Here is a 13,076-nt window from a genome sequence, read left to right on the forward strand (position 1 = left end):
GCCCTGAGCAGCCTCACTCCTCACCTGTGCAATTCCTCCGACCATCTTCTCCTTCACCACCACCGTTTCATCATGGTCCTGGAAGGCAGCTGCCTTCTGTGCTGCCTTCACCAGATTGTCTGATGCCCTCTTCACGGCATTTCCAGCGGCCTGCAGCGGGGAGGAGGAGAGCATCAGTGTGAGTCACAGCCCCAAGAGTATGACTGCTCTCCAGGGGTGAGAAAGAACTCCTGCCCCAGGCTGGGCAGCAGACAGGACCAGCAGCTAGGAGTGCAGGCAGGGATTCCTTTACATGACTCGCTGCCTTGTCACTCGCTCATGACCATTTCAGGCGCTTCTGCTCCCAGCCAGGCTCTGGCTCCTCTCTGAGCAGCAGGGCAGGGACTGGGAGACAGCCCTGCTGCCTCTCCCCAGCCCTTGGCTCCAGTGCTGAGACCCCATGTTAACCCCCCAACACACGGGCATTAACCTCTTGTGTGCCATGGCCTCTAGGATTAATGGTGCTACAGAACATGCTTCCCCGTACATTAACCTCTTGAATGCCAGTGAGGAAGTGCATCCATTTCAGATATTCCTGTGCCAGGTTATTGTTCCTGAATGCTGCCAGGCTGAGGAGCCCAGCATCACTAACATGCCTGGCACACGGATAGCAATGGAATCCAAGCAACCTGGAGCCTGTGCTCCAATGAACTTCCCACTGATGGCATACAGGCAGGAAGCATGAGCCCCGGAAAGCATCCATGTGCCCTCATGCCACTCCCAGCCACCCTTCAAACAACAGGGGCTGAAGAGGCAGCCTAGTACTCACCTGGAGCCGCTTCATGGCCTCTGAGTCGTGGTCAGCCTTCACCTTGCAGGCCACAAGGAGCTGGGCTGTGGAAGCAGCCACCTGCTTGGCGGAGGAGATGAGCTTCTCCTCACTGGCATGGCCCTGCACTGCGGCGTTGGCAGCTTCGCACAGGTTGTTGGTGGCAGCAGCCACCATGCGTGCCTGTGGCAAGAGAGGCTGTCAGGGGAGGTACAGGAGCCCTGATCGGCTCCAGGGAGGCTGTGGGGCATGGGATGGAAAGAACCAGCTTCCACAGCATGTGGGAGAGGGAGGAAGAAGTATGGCTACTTCTTCCACTGAGGACAAGCAAAAGGGCTGAGCATCCTCATGTTTGCAGCAGGAGTCAAGAGGAAAGTTTCCTCCTCAACCCCTCAGCATGACCTTGATACTCACGGCTGAAATGAGACCCTGGGACCACTGTCCATCATCCACTGCGTTGGCTGGGATGGCACCCACCTAGGAAGAAGGAGGGGAGGAGTAACGGTCACCACCTTGCAAACCCTCTCATCACAGGCATGAGGGTTACAACCAGCCCCAGAAGAAGGGAGAACCCTCCTCTAAATTTTCTTCTTCTCTTACGGCCTTACTTTTCCTTGGGCCACTAATTCCCGCTGGGCTGCTGAGGCTGCCTTCACCAGGGCACTTGTGGCTGCAGCAATGGATTTGGCAGCTTCCAGGATCTGCTCCTCAAAGTTCAGGCTCTCGTCTGCTTGCTGTGGGCAAAAGCAGAATGTGAGTCCCAAGCAGGAGTGGTGGGACAGATGGAGCAGAACAGCAGGATGGCTGCAGGGGGCTGAGGGCAAACATAAAGCTGGATTAAGGGCTACAGGGTGCAGTGGGACATGGGCTACTCAAGGCAAGTTCAGGTGGGGATGTGGGAGGTAGCAGAAGTACAGGAAGAGGGACCAGCTATCAGATGGGCCTTCAAACCTAAAGCACAGACAGGGAAGCCCCATCCCAAGCTGAGCACGAAGGTCAGACAAGGCTCAGCACTGCTACCTTGGGTTTGGCTCTTGGTTTCAGCTGCTCCAGCTTCTTGGCTGCAGCCTCAATGGCAGCTGCTGCCCCCAGCAGCTCATTCTCAGCGATGACAGTGGGGTCTTCTGGGTCAACCCACTCTGTCCCTAGGAACACCGGGAAGCCAGGCAGGTTATACCTGCATGCAGTCTAATTTCTAAGTTTCTCTGCCTCCTCCAGCAGCTGCTGTGCCCTCCACCCTAATCCCAGTCCTTGGTTATGCCCCTCTGAGCAGGATCTTTCCTTACCTTTCATGGCCTCAGCTGCCTGGATGAGCTCAGTGACAGAGCTGGCCACGCGCTTGGAGAAGCCTGCCAGCTGCTGCTTCAGCTCGTGGGTCGGCTTCTGCAGGATCTGGGGGGAAGGAGCAGATGTAAGCACCTGGAAAAGGGGAACTTCATAGGTCTGTTTGGGATGCGCTCCCCAGGAAGTAGGGTGGGATCCCCGAGCCCCCTCCCACATGTGTACATGTCAGGCACTGGCTGAGATGCTTTCTCAAATGAGTCTGGCTATTTTCTTTGTGTCCCAGGATAGGATGAGCTTTCCCAGGGACTTCCTGCATCCACAGCTTCTAAGACATCTTACAGACACAAGACCCTCAGAACAAGCCTTTCTGCACTCAGCAGCTACCCACACCAAGATTTCTCCCCTGCAAATCATTTCAAGCTCCGTATCTCCTTTGCTGTCTCCATTCTGGAGGTTTGTTTGGAAACACAAGCTGGGCAAAGGGGCATACCCTGGAGTGACATCCCAGCCAAGGAGGGCTGGCCCCATCAGTATGAAGTGGCAGGCAGTGGCCTAAGGGTCCTCCCCTCGGTTGGAGGGACACATGCACACACCACAGCACACGTGTGCACGCACACAGGGTCTGTATGCACAAGCAGAGCTCACTGCTGGCCCAACTTGCACCAGACAGGCAGCAGCTGCCCATCAGCTAGAGCAGGGGTGAGTACACAAACACAAAAACACATGGACACCAGGGTCCCTGTGGACACACGCAAGTCCCACCCCAGCACTGGGCTGGGCACACAGACACGCCATGAGCAAGGCTCATGCTGAGGTTAGAGACCAGCAGGCACCCCAGTGTTGCCTTACTCACCGGCTGACAGAGAGGAGGGAGAAGAGAGAAAAGAAAGCAGTGAACGCCCCAGCCAGAAGGAGGGGAGATAGGGAAGGGTAGGGGAAGGTGGGTGCTTTTTGGTGAGGGGTGAAGGGCAGCCAAGAGGAGAAGTGGGAACAAAGGATCAGAGATCCTGGGTGGGGACTTGTGCTGCTATCATTAGCTCTTACTTCAGCCTTGCAGGCAAGGCAAGACAGGGCACCTGGATGAGGCTCCCACAGCCAGAGGAGACATCTACACTCAGAGTAGTCATGGATCCACTCTCCTCCTTACACCCTTTGCACCTTAGTTCTCCCCACCCTGAATTGCTTCACTGCAGTTTTGAGCCACGGAATCTTTCTGCTTTTGGAGGAACAGATCTATTGTTACCAAATACCAAGTCCCCATGGAGGTTCAAATTCCTACCCCTCCCCAGTGAAATATGCAGGCTTTCCCACTCCTCTGCCGGGAGCCATGTTTTCCAGCCTGAGACAAATAACCCTTATTCTTGAACCCTAACCATACTTGTTCATGCTCTGCAGAAGACACTGGGTCCCTTGGGGACAAAATGTACAGCAATGACCTTGCTGCTGCTGGGGAATGAGGCAGCACCCCATCTGCCATCTGCCATCTCCCCTCCCATTCCCCTAGATCCTTCCTGCTTGTGGTTTCCCAAGAACCTGCTGTCCTTAGATAAACATGACCCATGAGCTCCACTCCTGCCTTTGCAGACCAGAGTACTGTGGAGACTAAGGTGAATCATGGCTTTTTCCTGGCCTTTTGTTGGGCCACCCCATCAGAGAGACCAGAGCAGCGTGAGGTTCAGAGTACTCAAGCTGATGGCCCACGGTGATGGCTGATTTGCCCTCATGAGCACTTCTAGCTTAAATGCCTTATTATTAAGCCTGCTGTCTGCTCTGTCAATGTGTTTAAAACTGCTAAATGATCTCTGTCTGGAGCTGAAGGCACCCTGGAGCCTACAAGCTTACAAAGAGGCACCTCCAGTGAATGTTTTTAAGGATGTCCCAATGTATGATAGTCAAAGCATTGCACGGCAGCAGGATGGTAACACCCAAAATACAGGGGAATGGCGTGTTCCTGCAAGTAGGCTGACCTCTGGCACTTCCACACTAAGTCATTAGCCTAATCATCTGTTAACAACAGGTCAGCCAGAGAATTTCTACTCAGCACTCCAGCCTTGGCTGCCATGATTCATGTGCGCCTGAAGCATCTTCCAGGGAGACATTTGATCTAGATGCAGAGGATGGAAAACTCACTGCTCCCCTTGGAACTGTACCCCAGTGGTTACCTCCCTTGAATAAAACCACCCTTTGACTTCTCCTCTACGCAGCTTCGATTTCTAGCCATGGATTCCTGCTCACCTCCCCCGGCTGCTGCCAGTGCTGGTTACCCTCTGCCTAAGGGGACTGTCCCTGCAGGAACCACAGTTGGGCTCCACCACTTTGTAGCTGGTGATCCCAGACAGCAGACTCTCACTAACCTGTTTAGTGCAACCTTGACACAGAGCTGAATCCTTGTCAGTCTTTGTCCTCTTTGAGAGATCTCATAGGCCTACGGGTTGAGTATGCACATCCCCACAGTGCCCCTGACTCCAGTTCTGTGGTCTTGCCAAGAATGCAAGCCGTTGGAAGGATTTCACTGGATCTTTCCTACCATGCTAGAGGCTTAATTTACTTCTTGTAAACTAATGTTGCAGCTGAAGTCCTTGGGAGGACTCAGGCAGAAGGAGACTGGATCAAAAGGGTGCAGTGGGAACTTCCAGTCATTATCTTTGCTATGGCAGACACTGTCCATCTCCCATACATAGTGCTGTGGGCATGACACTTTGTTTTCCCACTGCCTGAGGTCTATTATTCCTATCACTTTTCCTGGAAGCTGTATTTTTACAAGATTACGCTACCACGTTATTGATTTCCAGCCTCCATCTGTTTGCAGCCAGTTAATCTCCATCTGTTGTTAGCAAAATACCTTTCTTAGAGCATGTTGAGCTCTCTGACATCTGCTTCCATGGCAGGGGCATGGACACACGCTGTGCCAGGACAGGCAGCAACGTGGGCTGTGCAAAGGGCTCAGTGGGAAGAGCTGAAGAGCCCAGAGGACCTTGGGGATCTAGGGAACACCCAGGCAATCCATGGTCAGCCTCTGCCTACCCTGGGAACCTGAGTGGGGACACTCACCACCAGCACATGCTCCAGCAGCTCCAGGTAGCCATCAGCACACTCCTTGCCGAAGCGCAGCGCCCGTTGCCGCACGTCCCCGCTCACCTCCGGGTGGTAGGCTGCTTCCTGCAACCCGAACACAGGGAAACCCCTATTCACATCCAGCACCATCCCCCTCTACCCACAAATCCGTGCTAGAGATCCACACCCACTGCCCGCCCCACCTTGCAGGAGCGCAGCATGTCTGCGATGGCCCGGCGGCTCAGATTGGCCGTGGCGATGACATCCTCCTGCCGGCATGAGTTGCCAGCGGCCACAGCTTTGGCTGTGGCCATCGTGATGCCTTTTGTCATGCGGATGAAGTCCTCTGGGGTGGAGACCTTGGCAGGAGGCACCGGGGAGGCGAAGACCTGCGAGGCGAGAGGCAGCAGTGAGGCGCAGGGCGGCGGGCGAGCAGCATGGCAGCCATAGCCCTGAGGCTGTACTCACCGCCAGCTCCTGGCGAATGTGCTCGATGGTGGCTTCCAGTGCCCGTGTCCCCTTCGTGGCCTCGTCCTCGACAGCCTTCACTGTCTTCAGCAAGGAAGTGACGTTTGTCACCATCACCTATGGAAGGAGAAAGAGAGCCAGGTGAATCCCCACACAAGCTCTGGCCTGTTGCCAGCACCTGTCCTTCCCCTTTGGATTGGTCCAAAACTGCCCCATCCACATACTCCACTCAAACTGGCTCAATTGCTCCTCTGAAAGCCATGTTCCACCTTTTATGTGTCCCTTCCTACCCTTTTCTCCTGATTGCACCCCAGTTGTGTTCCTGTGCCCAGACAGGCAGAAAAAAACCCCTCTTTCTCCAGCCCCACTGCCTCCTCCCCTTCTTCCCATTACAACCAGCAGAGACCTTGGCAGAGTTCTTCAGCTGGTAGACAGCAGGGTCATCTCCAGCTTTGCCAGCAGCTGCTTTGGTGGCACCAATCAGGTCTCCAAGTGCCTTGGCCACATCCTTCACAGCATTGATCAGGACCACCTGGCGAGAGCAAGATCAGGGGAATGGCTGAGCTAAAGTCACACTTGGGCTGGAGGTGGTGTGGCTCAGCAGTGAGAGATCTGGGCACCACAGGGCACGCAGGGAGTCCAGCTCAGCTAGCACCACCCAAAGCTCAGCCCCCTCTCTCCCCAACTCTTGGGATCCAGCCTAAGCACCAAATGACATCTGCATCCCTCAACCCCTCCTAGCAAGCTACCAGCAGCCTCCACTCAGCCCACACACCCAATCACACCTGGGTTTCTGGGTCTTCAGATCCCAGGCTGGCAGCACCCAGCTTCACCACCTCTGCCAGGCGGGTGATGGTGGACACAGAGGACTGGGCAGCCTGAGCTAGCTTCTCCTGGCTGGCTGTGGCGTTCTGCACCAACACTTTGGTGTCCTCCACCAGTGCCTTGGCTGTCTTCAAGATGCCCTCCCTGGAGAGAAAAAGTGCGTCAGGAAGGACACAGCTCTCTACTGTACACATGGCCCTTGGGGTACAGAGAGACTGTGGATCCTGGTTTTCCCATATACAAGCTGGAGTTTCAGGAAACTGAGCCAGCACAACCTGAGCTTGAAGCTCTCCTTGGGGCTGGTCCACAGCTCAGAAAGATCATGGGACACAGCTTGACAGCCCTGTCTCTGGCTGAGCAGACGCTGGACAGGGTGCCTGGGTACCTGTGGTCAGCAAAGGTCTCAGAGTTCTCCCGATTGAGGGTTCCTGCTGTAGCAAACATGATGGTGGTGTCAAGGTCAGCAATGATGCCGGAGACAGCACTGGCTGCTGTGATGCAGGCTTGTGTCCCACGGTTTCCAGCCTGAAGAGCTGCTAGCACATGAGACACCTGTGGGGTACGAGTAAAGTTACTGGGGGAGCACAGCAGGTTCAGGGAACCCTCACTGCACACACCTCCAACACCCCCAAGGGTGGAGCTGCTTCATACCAAGGAGAGGAACTGGGAATATTTTGGTCTGCACACCCCTTCTTAGCTTCTAGTTATTTATTTTTATCTTGCAACTATCATGTTTGGTGGCCTAAGAGATGCTGGACTCAGCTAGTTTTCAAATTATTAAGATTTGCAGATGCCAGGCACAACTGACAAGTGTTTACTGTTGTGTTTTTGCTTACAAGCACTGCTGCTTTACCCATATCAACTAGACTTTTTAAGCCACATTTTTTCATCTATTCTTCAGAAGCATGCTCTTTAGATTGACTTGATGGACAGGATGCCAGCAAAAGGTGAAGGGGAAACTGATCACTGAGCGTGAGCTACAAGCATTGCTTGCAGATGCTTTGCCAAACTCTACAAGAACTGATCTGGAGGGCCCTGGCCTGTCACCAGTGTGTAGGTCAATTTTCCCAGACAGGCTGAGGCACCTGGTAATCACACTGACCCACCAGCCACTGTTACAGTGTCCGCAGAGAGGGATCCATCCTCCACCCCATCAGCTGAGCAGGGGGAGTGTGGCCAAGAGAGCCAACAGATTCCAACAGGACCAGGAAACCACCCTTGGAGTGACGGCTCCAAAGGCACATGGCTGAATCCCTCCCACCTCACTATCGACCTCTCAACCACCTACCTTCTCAGAAACCTTGCGTGCACTCTCTATCAGCTCCTTCTTGGTGTAGGCATCGCTGGGGCTGCACTGCAGGGCTCCAGCCTTGGTGACCAGGGCAGCACAGCCATGACCCAGCTCCTGCACGCGGCGTTTGATGTGGGAGCCGATCTGCAGAGGAATGTGTGCATGACAGAGTCAGCAGGGAACTAAGCCCTGCATCTGTGATACCCGCTGGGAAACACCCGCCACCCAGCTCCTCTTTCCCAATCCTCCCACTCAGGGGAAGGAAAAAGGAAACACAGCTTTGCTCCTTGTTTCTATGTCATGTTTCAGGGGAGGTGTGAAAGCTGCCTGTCCCCAGCTCCAATGGGAGGTTCAAGTTTGCCTGCCTGCTGTTCTCATGCCCCAATAGTCTCTGCTCTGCCCCACATCACACTCCAGCACTTCCCCCAGGCTCGCACCTCCTCATTCTCAGCAGTGAGGGCAGCTGGCTTGGCCTCTTGTGCCAGCTGCCCATAGTCATGGGTGAGTTGGTTGGCCAGTATGCCCAGCTCATCTGGGTTGGTGGTGGATTTGGTGACCTGTTGATGGAAGAAGAGCAGGAGTTGGACAGGGCAAGAGGGCAGTAGCCTGCCTCAGTGGCAGGCAGTGCATTCTACAGTGACAGGGTTGGTTGCACCCACCATTTCCTGCACAGTCACTGCAATAGCCTTGGCTGTCTTCACCATCGTGGTCTGGTAATCCACAAAGGTACCTTCTGGCTCACCCATGGGCCCCTCATCCAGCTGCAAGAGATCACCAGGAGATTCTGGCTCCAGCTCTGACCCACAAGGTCTTTAGCTTGGAGAGTTTGTCCCTGACTCTTCCTCTCTCCCACATCCAGCCCTGTCCAGGTCCTCTCCTTGCTCCCCTCACCTGGTTGATGGCTTGGGTGATGGAGTCCACCATGCCCCCCACGACACCTGCAGCACTGGCTGCCTCATTCAGGGTGGTTGTCAGGTCTTCCACCGCTTCCTTCATCATTTGCACAGCCTCTTCCAGAGCCTCCTGGGTGTGGGCAGCTTGCTGAAAAGAGAAGCCAGAGTGAGGGAAGACAGGTGGTAGCTCCCCTCCCAACAGGGATACTGCACACTGACCTGGGTTTTCCATGTCTGGCACACGTGTGTGCACCATGCAGCACTCACATACAAAGGAGGGCACACCACTGACGCGCGCCCCTCCTGCTCACCTTGGGGTTCCCACCAGCCTCCTTGGCTGTGTAAAGCATCTGCAAGGCGGATTCAGCCAGTGTTTTGGTCTGGTCCAGGAGGTTCATCTGCTGCTGGTGGTTGGGTGTTTTGGAGGCAGCACCAACAGCTGCCATAATGAGTGGCTCGAAATACTGAGCCATCTGGGACACCTAGGGAAGAGCAGTGTCAGCACCAGCAGCTTCCAGCCCCAGCTGCATAGTACCTGTCCTCCCCAGGCACCAAGTGCCACACCCCCATTACCTTGTGCCCCAGCTGCGAGGCCTCAGCCCGTGCCGCAGCAGCCACAGGCTCAATCAGGTTGCTGATCTCCTGGACAGCTGTGATCATCTGATTGTGCAATGCCTGTGCAAAGAGAGGGTGTTGCATGAGGCTGCAGCAGGGCTGGGGTCCCTTCATGCTGCTGAGAGCCTGGGGAAGGATCCCAGTCCCTTAGGCTTGACCACTGCATGTCCCTGACCCACCTCCTGGGAGATATCTTGTCGGGGGGCCAGCTGCTGGCTGATGGCAGCGAGGGATGCCTGGTCCACCTCCCGCAGGCATCTGTTCAGGACCTCAATGGCCTCATCACACTCCCGCTGTCCTGGAGCTTTGTCCCTGAGTGACAGATGAATCAGCCAAGCACTGGCAGCTGCTACACCATCCCTTCACTCCCAGCCTTGGCTGGTGCCATTGAGAGGCAAGACCCCTCTCCCAGGCTTTGGGGTAACCTAGTGTGATAGAGCCTGGGCACATCAGTGTGTGTTCCCATCAACCCTTGTGAGAACTGGAGGAGCAGCTTCAAGGAAGGACAAAAAGGACAGTGTTTTCCATCCTGTCCCTTGCCTGCCTACACCAGCTGTGTCCAAGGAGATGATGAGCCAAAACATCCCCAGGAATGCTTGCTCAGGGCAGGGGTATATGGCAGCAGGGAGAGCCACAGCCACAGAAGCACTCTGCTCACCTCATGTTGGTGATCAGCTTCTTGATGGAATCTGAGACTGTGCGCGAGTGGCCAGCAAGCACTGACCACTGTGGTGGGTCCTTGGGGTTGACAGCCAGAGAGCGGGCAGTCTGGATGAGGCCAGCAGAGCTTTCGAGCATGGTCTTGGCTGAAATGACAATGGGCTCCATGGCTCTGCGCCCCTGCACAGGGAGAAAACGGGTGAGGTAAGGGAGTGTGCATGGGAAGTTGTTCTCTCTCCCACAACCTTTACCCTGGAGCAGCCCCATGAAGCCCAAGGCTTGCTGCCACCTCCCCATCACACCGCCTCAGTTCAGGCTCCCCCGGCTCAGGGAAGGAATAGCTTCTCTCCACTCCAGAGCAGAGCCTGTCACAGCCAGGCTCCATCCTCCCTGACCCAGCAGTATCCCACCTCAGGGCTGATCTGAGCAGGAACGGTGGCAAACTCTGGGTTGGAAGCGAAGGCTGTCAGGTTATCCACAGCTTCTATGAGAGGGGCGGTGGCAGCACGGCACCGCTCCCGGTTCTCTTCGTTAAACTCGCCATCCAAGGCCTAGTGTGGAGAGACCAAAACAGTTACCCAACCCCTGCTGCACCCCAAAACCCAGCACCAGCTCACTGCCTCAGAAAGGACTCCACACCTTGATGGTCTTCACCAGGTTGGCAGTGCTGTTGGCCACTTCCTTGGCTGACTGGACGAACTGGCGCTTGGCCACAGGATTGGAGGTGCGGGAGGACGCCAGTCGGCACGTGTTGCACAGGGCTGAGGTGTGTTTTGCTACGATGGTGGCTGCTGACAGCACCTGCAGGGGAAAGCAGAATAAGGCAGGACTCACCTGCTATTCCTACAACTCTCCCTTCTCATCCACCCTGTGTAGGGCACCAGTGACCACAGGCATTGTTTTTGGGACCCAAGAAGGATCACCAAGATCCTGCATGCCCAAAGAGCTCCTATCTGGACTGTCACCATTGCACCAAAGCTGCCAGCTGGGTCCCAGTGCAGCTGGTGGGGCCTGATGAGACACTAGCCATCATCTTGGCCAACTCTTAGGTTGCAGCACTTCCAACTAGCTCCATATTCCTTTTGATGCAATCAAATGCCTGTAATGGAACCCCAACCCACACTCACCTGGGACTGAGTACAGGCAGGGTCCACCAGGTTCTGGCAGGCCATCTGGATGGCTTGGTTAGCTCTAGCAAACTGAGTGGGATCCACCAAACCCTGCTGTCCAGCCTGGCTGTTGGGGTCCGAGACCCCCACAAGGTAGGCAGCCTAGAAGCAGAGAGATGTGCTGAGAGAGAGCTTGCATACTGCAGGGAGGATCACAGAGAGCATGGGCTGCTGAGGAGTCTGCCAGCATTTCCCACTGATTTGGAAAGGCAGGGGTGGAGGTGCATGCAACAACTATGCCCCTGGGGTAAGGCTTAGGGCTGGGACTGAGTGTCTCACCTGGGCAGCTGCCTCTGTCAGCCCACAGAGAGCTTTGGAGGCGGCACTGATGGAGTCACCAAACTCAGGCAGTTTGCTATTCTTGGCATTCTGGGATATGCCAGCCATGGACTCTCCCAGCACCTGCACGACACACCACACATTGATTACGGACCACCTCCGACTCCCACAGTGCTCCCAGGATCAGAGCTCACTGTGTTTCATTGGTAGGGGAGTAATCACCTTGCCTTTTGTTCCCATCTCCTTCCCAAGCCCTCCCTGTTCTTCCCCAAACCTCCATTCAGGGCTTACCTTGGAGTTCTCCATGACACTGTCAAGGCAGTTGAAGTAGGACATGTCATTGACAGTCTGGGTGGGGTTCTCCAGCAATTCCTTCACTGTCTGCAGGGACACAGGTGTCACACCCAGAGCAAAGTTCTGCATACTCCACTTGCACCTCCTCTTCATTCCCTCCTGTTCCTTGCAGTGGGGTGCAGCTCCCCCCATACCCAAGATCTCAACTCCTCCCATGCCTTGTCAACATGTGGCTTACCTCCAGCTCTCGCAGGGCATTGTCACATTCCTTCTGGCCTGGGGCCTGCTGGGTGCACATGGTGATCAGCTGGTTAATGCTGTCAGTCACAGCCCTGCCAGGGACATGGGAGAAAGATCCACAGATCAATGCATGCCTCACCACCCAGCCCCACTACTATCTATGGCCAGCAGCTCTCAGGGAGCAGTTCCTCTTACCGTGCTGCTGCTGCCAGCTGATTCTTGAGGTTGGGGGCAGCAGGGTCAGCAGAGAGAGCCTTTGCAGCCAGCAGCAGTTTGCTGGAGGACATGGAAATGCTCTTCAAGTTCGACACCACCTGTGCCTGGTCTTCCTTATTCTGCAAAGAGCCAAGATGAGTTTTCTGCAGCAGCTTTTAAAGTCCACACCCATCCTGGGTCTTCTCTGGGGATTTTCTAGCTGAGCTAGTTCCCTTCATCCAAGTTGTCCACCAACAGCAAGGAATCATGAAGTCTTGCCAAACAAACCTAAGCCACCTTCTCCCTGTTGCTGTGGGTTTGCACAGCTCCAGTCCCCATCTCCCTGGCTGCACTGGCCACAGCCACCCTAACCACCATTGCCTGGCCACACTGCCTTTGGTCAGCTACCTTCTCAGATATCTCAAATCTCTCCCTTCATTCAGGATACCCAACAGGCATTTCCTCTCACCGGGGACTGGCTGGCCATCTCCACTCCTGCCTGCAGGAATTCATTGAAGTCATGTCCAAATTTGCCAGAGGACTTGGCCAGATCTTGAGGGGTGCCACGCGATGCCTGAACCAGCTCATTGGCGGACTGATTGAGCCCTGCTGCTGCCTGGTTCAGCTGGCTCTGCGCCTCCTGGAAGCTCTTGGTGCTGGGAGGGAACTGGAAGGAAGGAGCGAGGTAAGGAGAGGCAGAGAGATAAGTGGAGATGGCAGATGAAAGTCTGGCGCATGCTTGGGGACAGGCAAGAGTAACCCAATGCAGTTGGACCAGCCTGCATTGCCCAATTTTTCCTTTCCCCTCCCGCCCCAGCTCAGCTCACCGAATCTGACAGCAGCCTCTTGCTGGCCTCTCCCACCATGCGGATGGCAGCGTCCACGTCCCGCTGCCCTGGCAGGCAGTTAACACAGCGGTTCAGGGCCTGTGACACTGCCTTGGCCACCTGCAGGGAAGCAAAGAGAGGTCACCACCTCCCAGTCAGCTCCACATCCTTCCC

The 13,076-nt window shown here is 55.4% G+C and overlaps 1 protein-coding gene across 3 annotated transcripts in view; it reads right to left on the reverse strand.

Moving 5' to 3' along the window:
- The window catches only part of TLN1 (talin 1), a 35,045-nt gene that overhangs the window by 2,138 nt on the left and 19,831 nt on the right, over nucleotides 1–13,076 (reverse strand). For all 3 annotated transcript variants that reach the window (XM_050986736.1, XM_050986737.1, XM_050986735.1), the window contains 29 exons: nucleotides 12,903–13,022; nucleotides 12,545–12,742; nucleotides 12,076–12,215; nucleotides 11,879–11,972; nucleotides 11,638–11,727; nucleotides 11,347–11,469; nucleotides 11,026–11,169; nucleotides 10,538–10,699; nucleotides 10,309–10,449; nucleotides 9,897–10,078; nucleotides 9,418–9,550; nucleotides 9,197–9,298; nucleotides 8,935–9,105; nucleotides 8,622–8,771; nucleotides 8,390–8,491; nucleotides 8,168–8,287; nucleotides 7,728–7,874; nucleotides 6,825–6,991; nucleotides 6,400–6,583; nucleotides 6,021–6,146; nucleotides 5,615–5,731; nucleotides 5,350–5,535; nucleotides 5,144–5,251; nucleotides 2,095–2,200; nucleotides 1,829–1,953; nucleotides 1,417–1,542; nucleotides 1,223–1,285; nucleotides 809–991; nucleotides 25–150 (listed from right to left, as the gene is read on the reverse strand). In XM_050986736.1, the coding sequence (XP_050842693.1) occupies nucleotides 25–150; nucleotides 809–991; nucleotides 1,223–1,285; nucleotides 1,417–1,542; nucleotides 1,829–1,953; nucleotides 2,095–2,200; nucleotides 5,144–5,251; nucleotides 5,350–5,535; nucleotides 5,615–5,731; nucleotides 6,021–6,146; nucleotides 6,400–6,583; nucleotides 6,825–6,991; nucleotides 7,728–7,874; nucleotides 8,168–8,287; nucleotides 8,390–8,491; nucleotides 8,622–8,771; nucleotides 8,935–9,105; nucleotides 9,197–9,298; nucleotides 9,418–9,550; nucleotides 9,897–10,078; nucleotides 10,309–10,449; nucleotides 10,538–10,699; nucleotides 11,026–11,169; nucleotides 11,347–11,469; nucleotides 11,638–11,727; nucleotides 11,879–11,972; nucleotides 12,076–12,215; nucleotides 12,545–12,742; nucleotides 12,903–13,022 (3,936 nt within the window). The remainder of the gene's footprint in view (nucleotides 1–24; nucleotides 151–808; nucleotides 992–1,222; nucleotides 1,286–1,416; nucleotides 1,543–1,828; nucleotides 1,954–2,094; nucleotides 2,201–5,143; nucleotides 5,252–5,349; nucleotides 5,536–5,614; nucleotides 5,732–6,020; nucleotides 6,147–6,399; nucleotides 6,584–6,824; nucleotides 6,992–7,727; nucleotides 7,875–8,167; nucleotides 8,288–8,389; nucleotides 8,492–8,621; nucleotides 8,772–8,934; nucleotides 9,106–9,196; nucleotides 9,299–9,417; nucleotides 9,551–9,896; nucleotides 10,079–10,308; nucleotides 10,450–10,537; nucleotides 10,700–11,025; nucleotides 11,170–11,346; nucleotides 11,470–11,637; nucleotides 11,728–11,878; nucleotides 11,973–12,075; nucleotides 12,216–12,544; nucleotides 12,743–12,902; nucleotides 13,023–13,076) is intronic.

This window comes from Serinus canaria, chromosome Z (genome assembly GCF_022539315.1).
Source record: "Serinus canaria isolate serCan28SL12 chromosome Z, serCan2020, whole genome shotgun sequence".
Lineage (NCBI taxonomy): Eukaryota > Metazoa > Chordata > Aves > Passeriformes > Fringillidae > Serinus > Serinus canaria.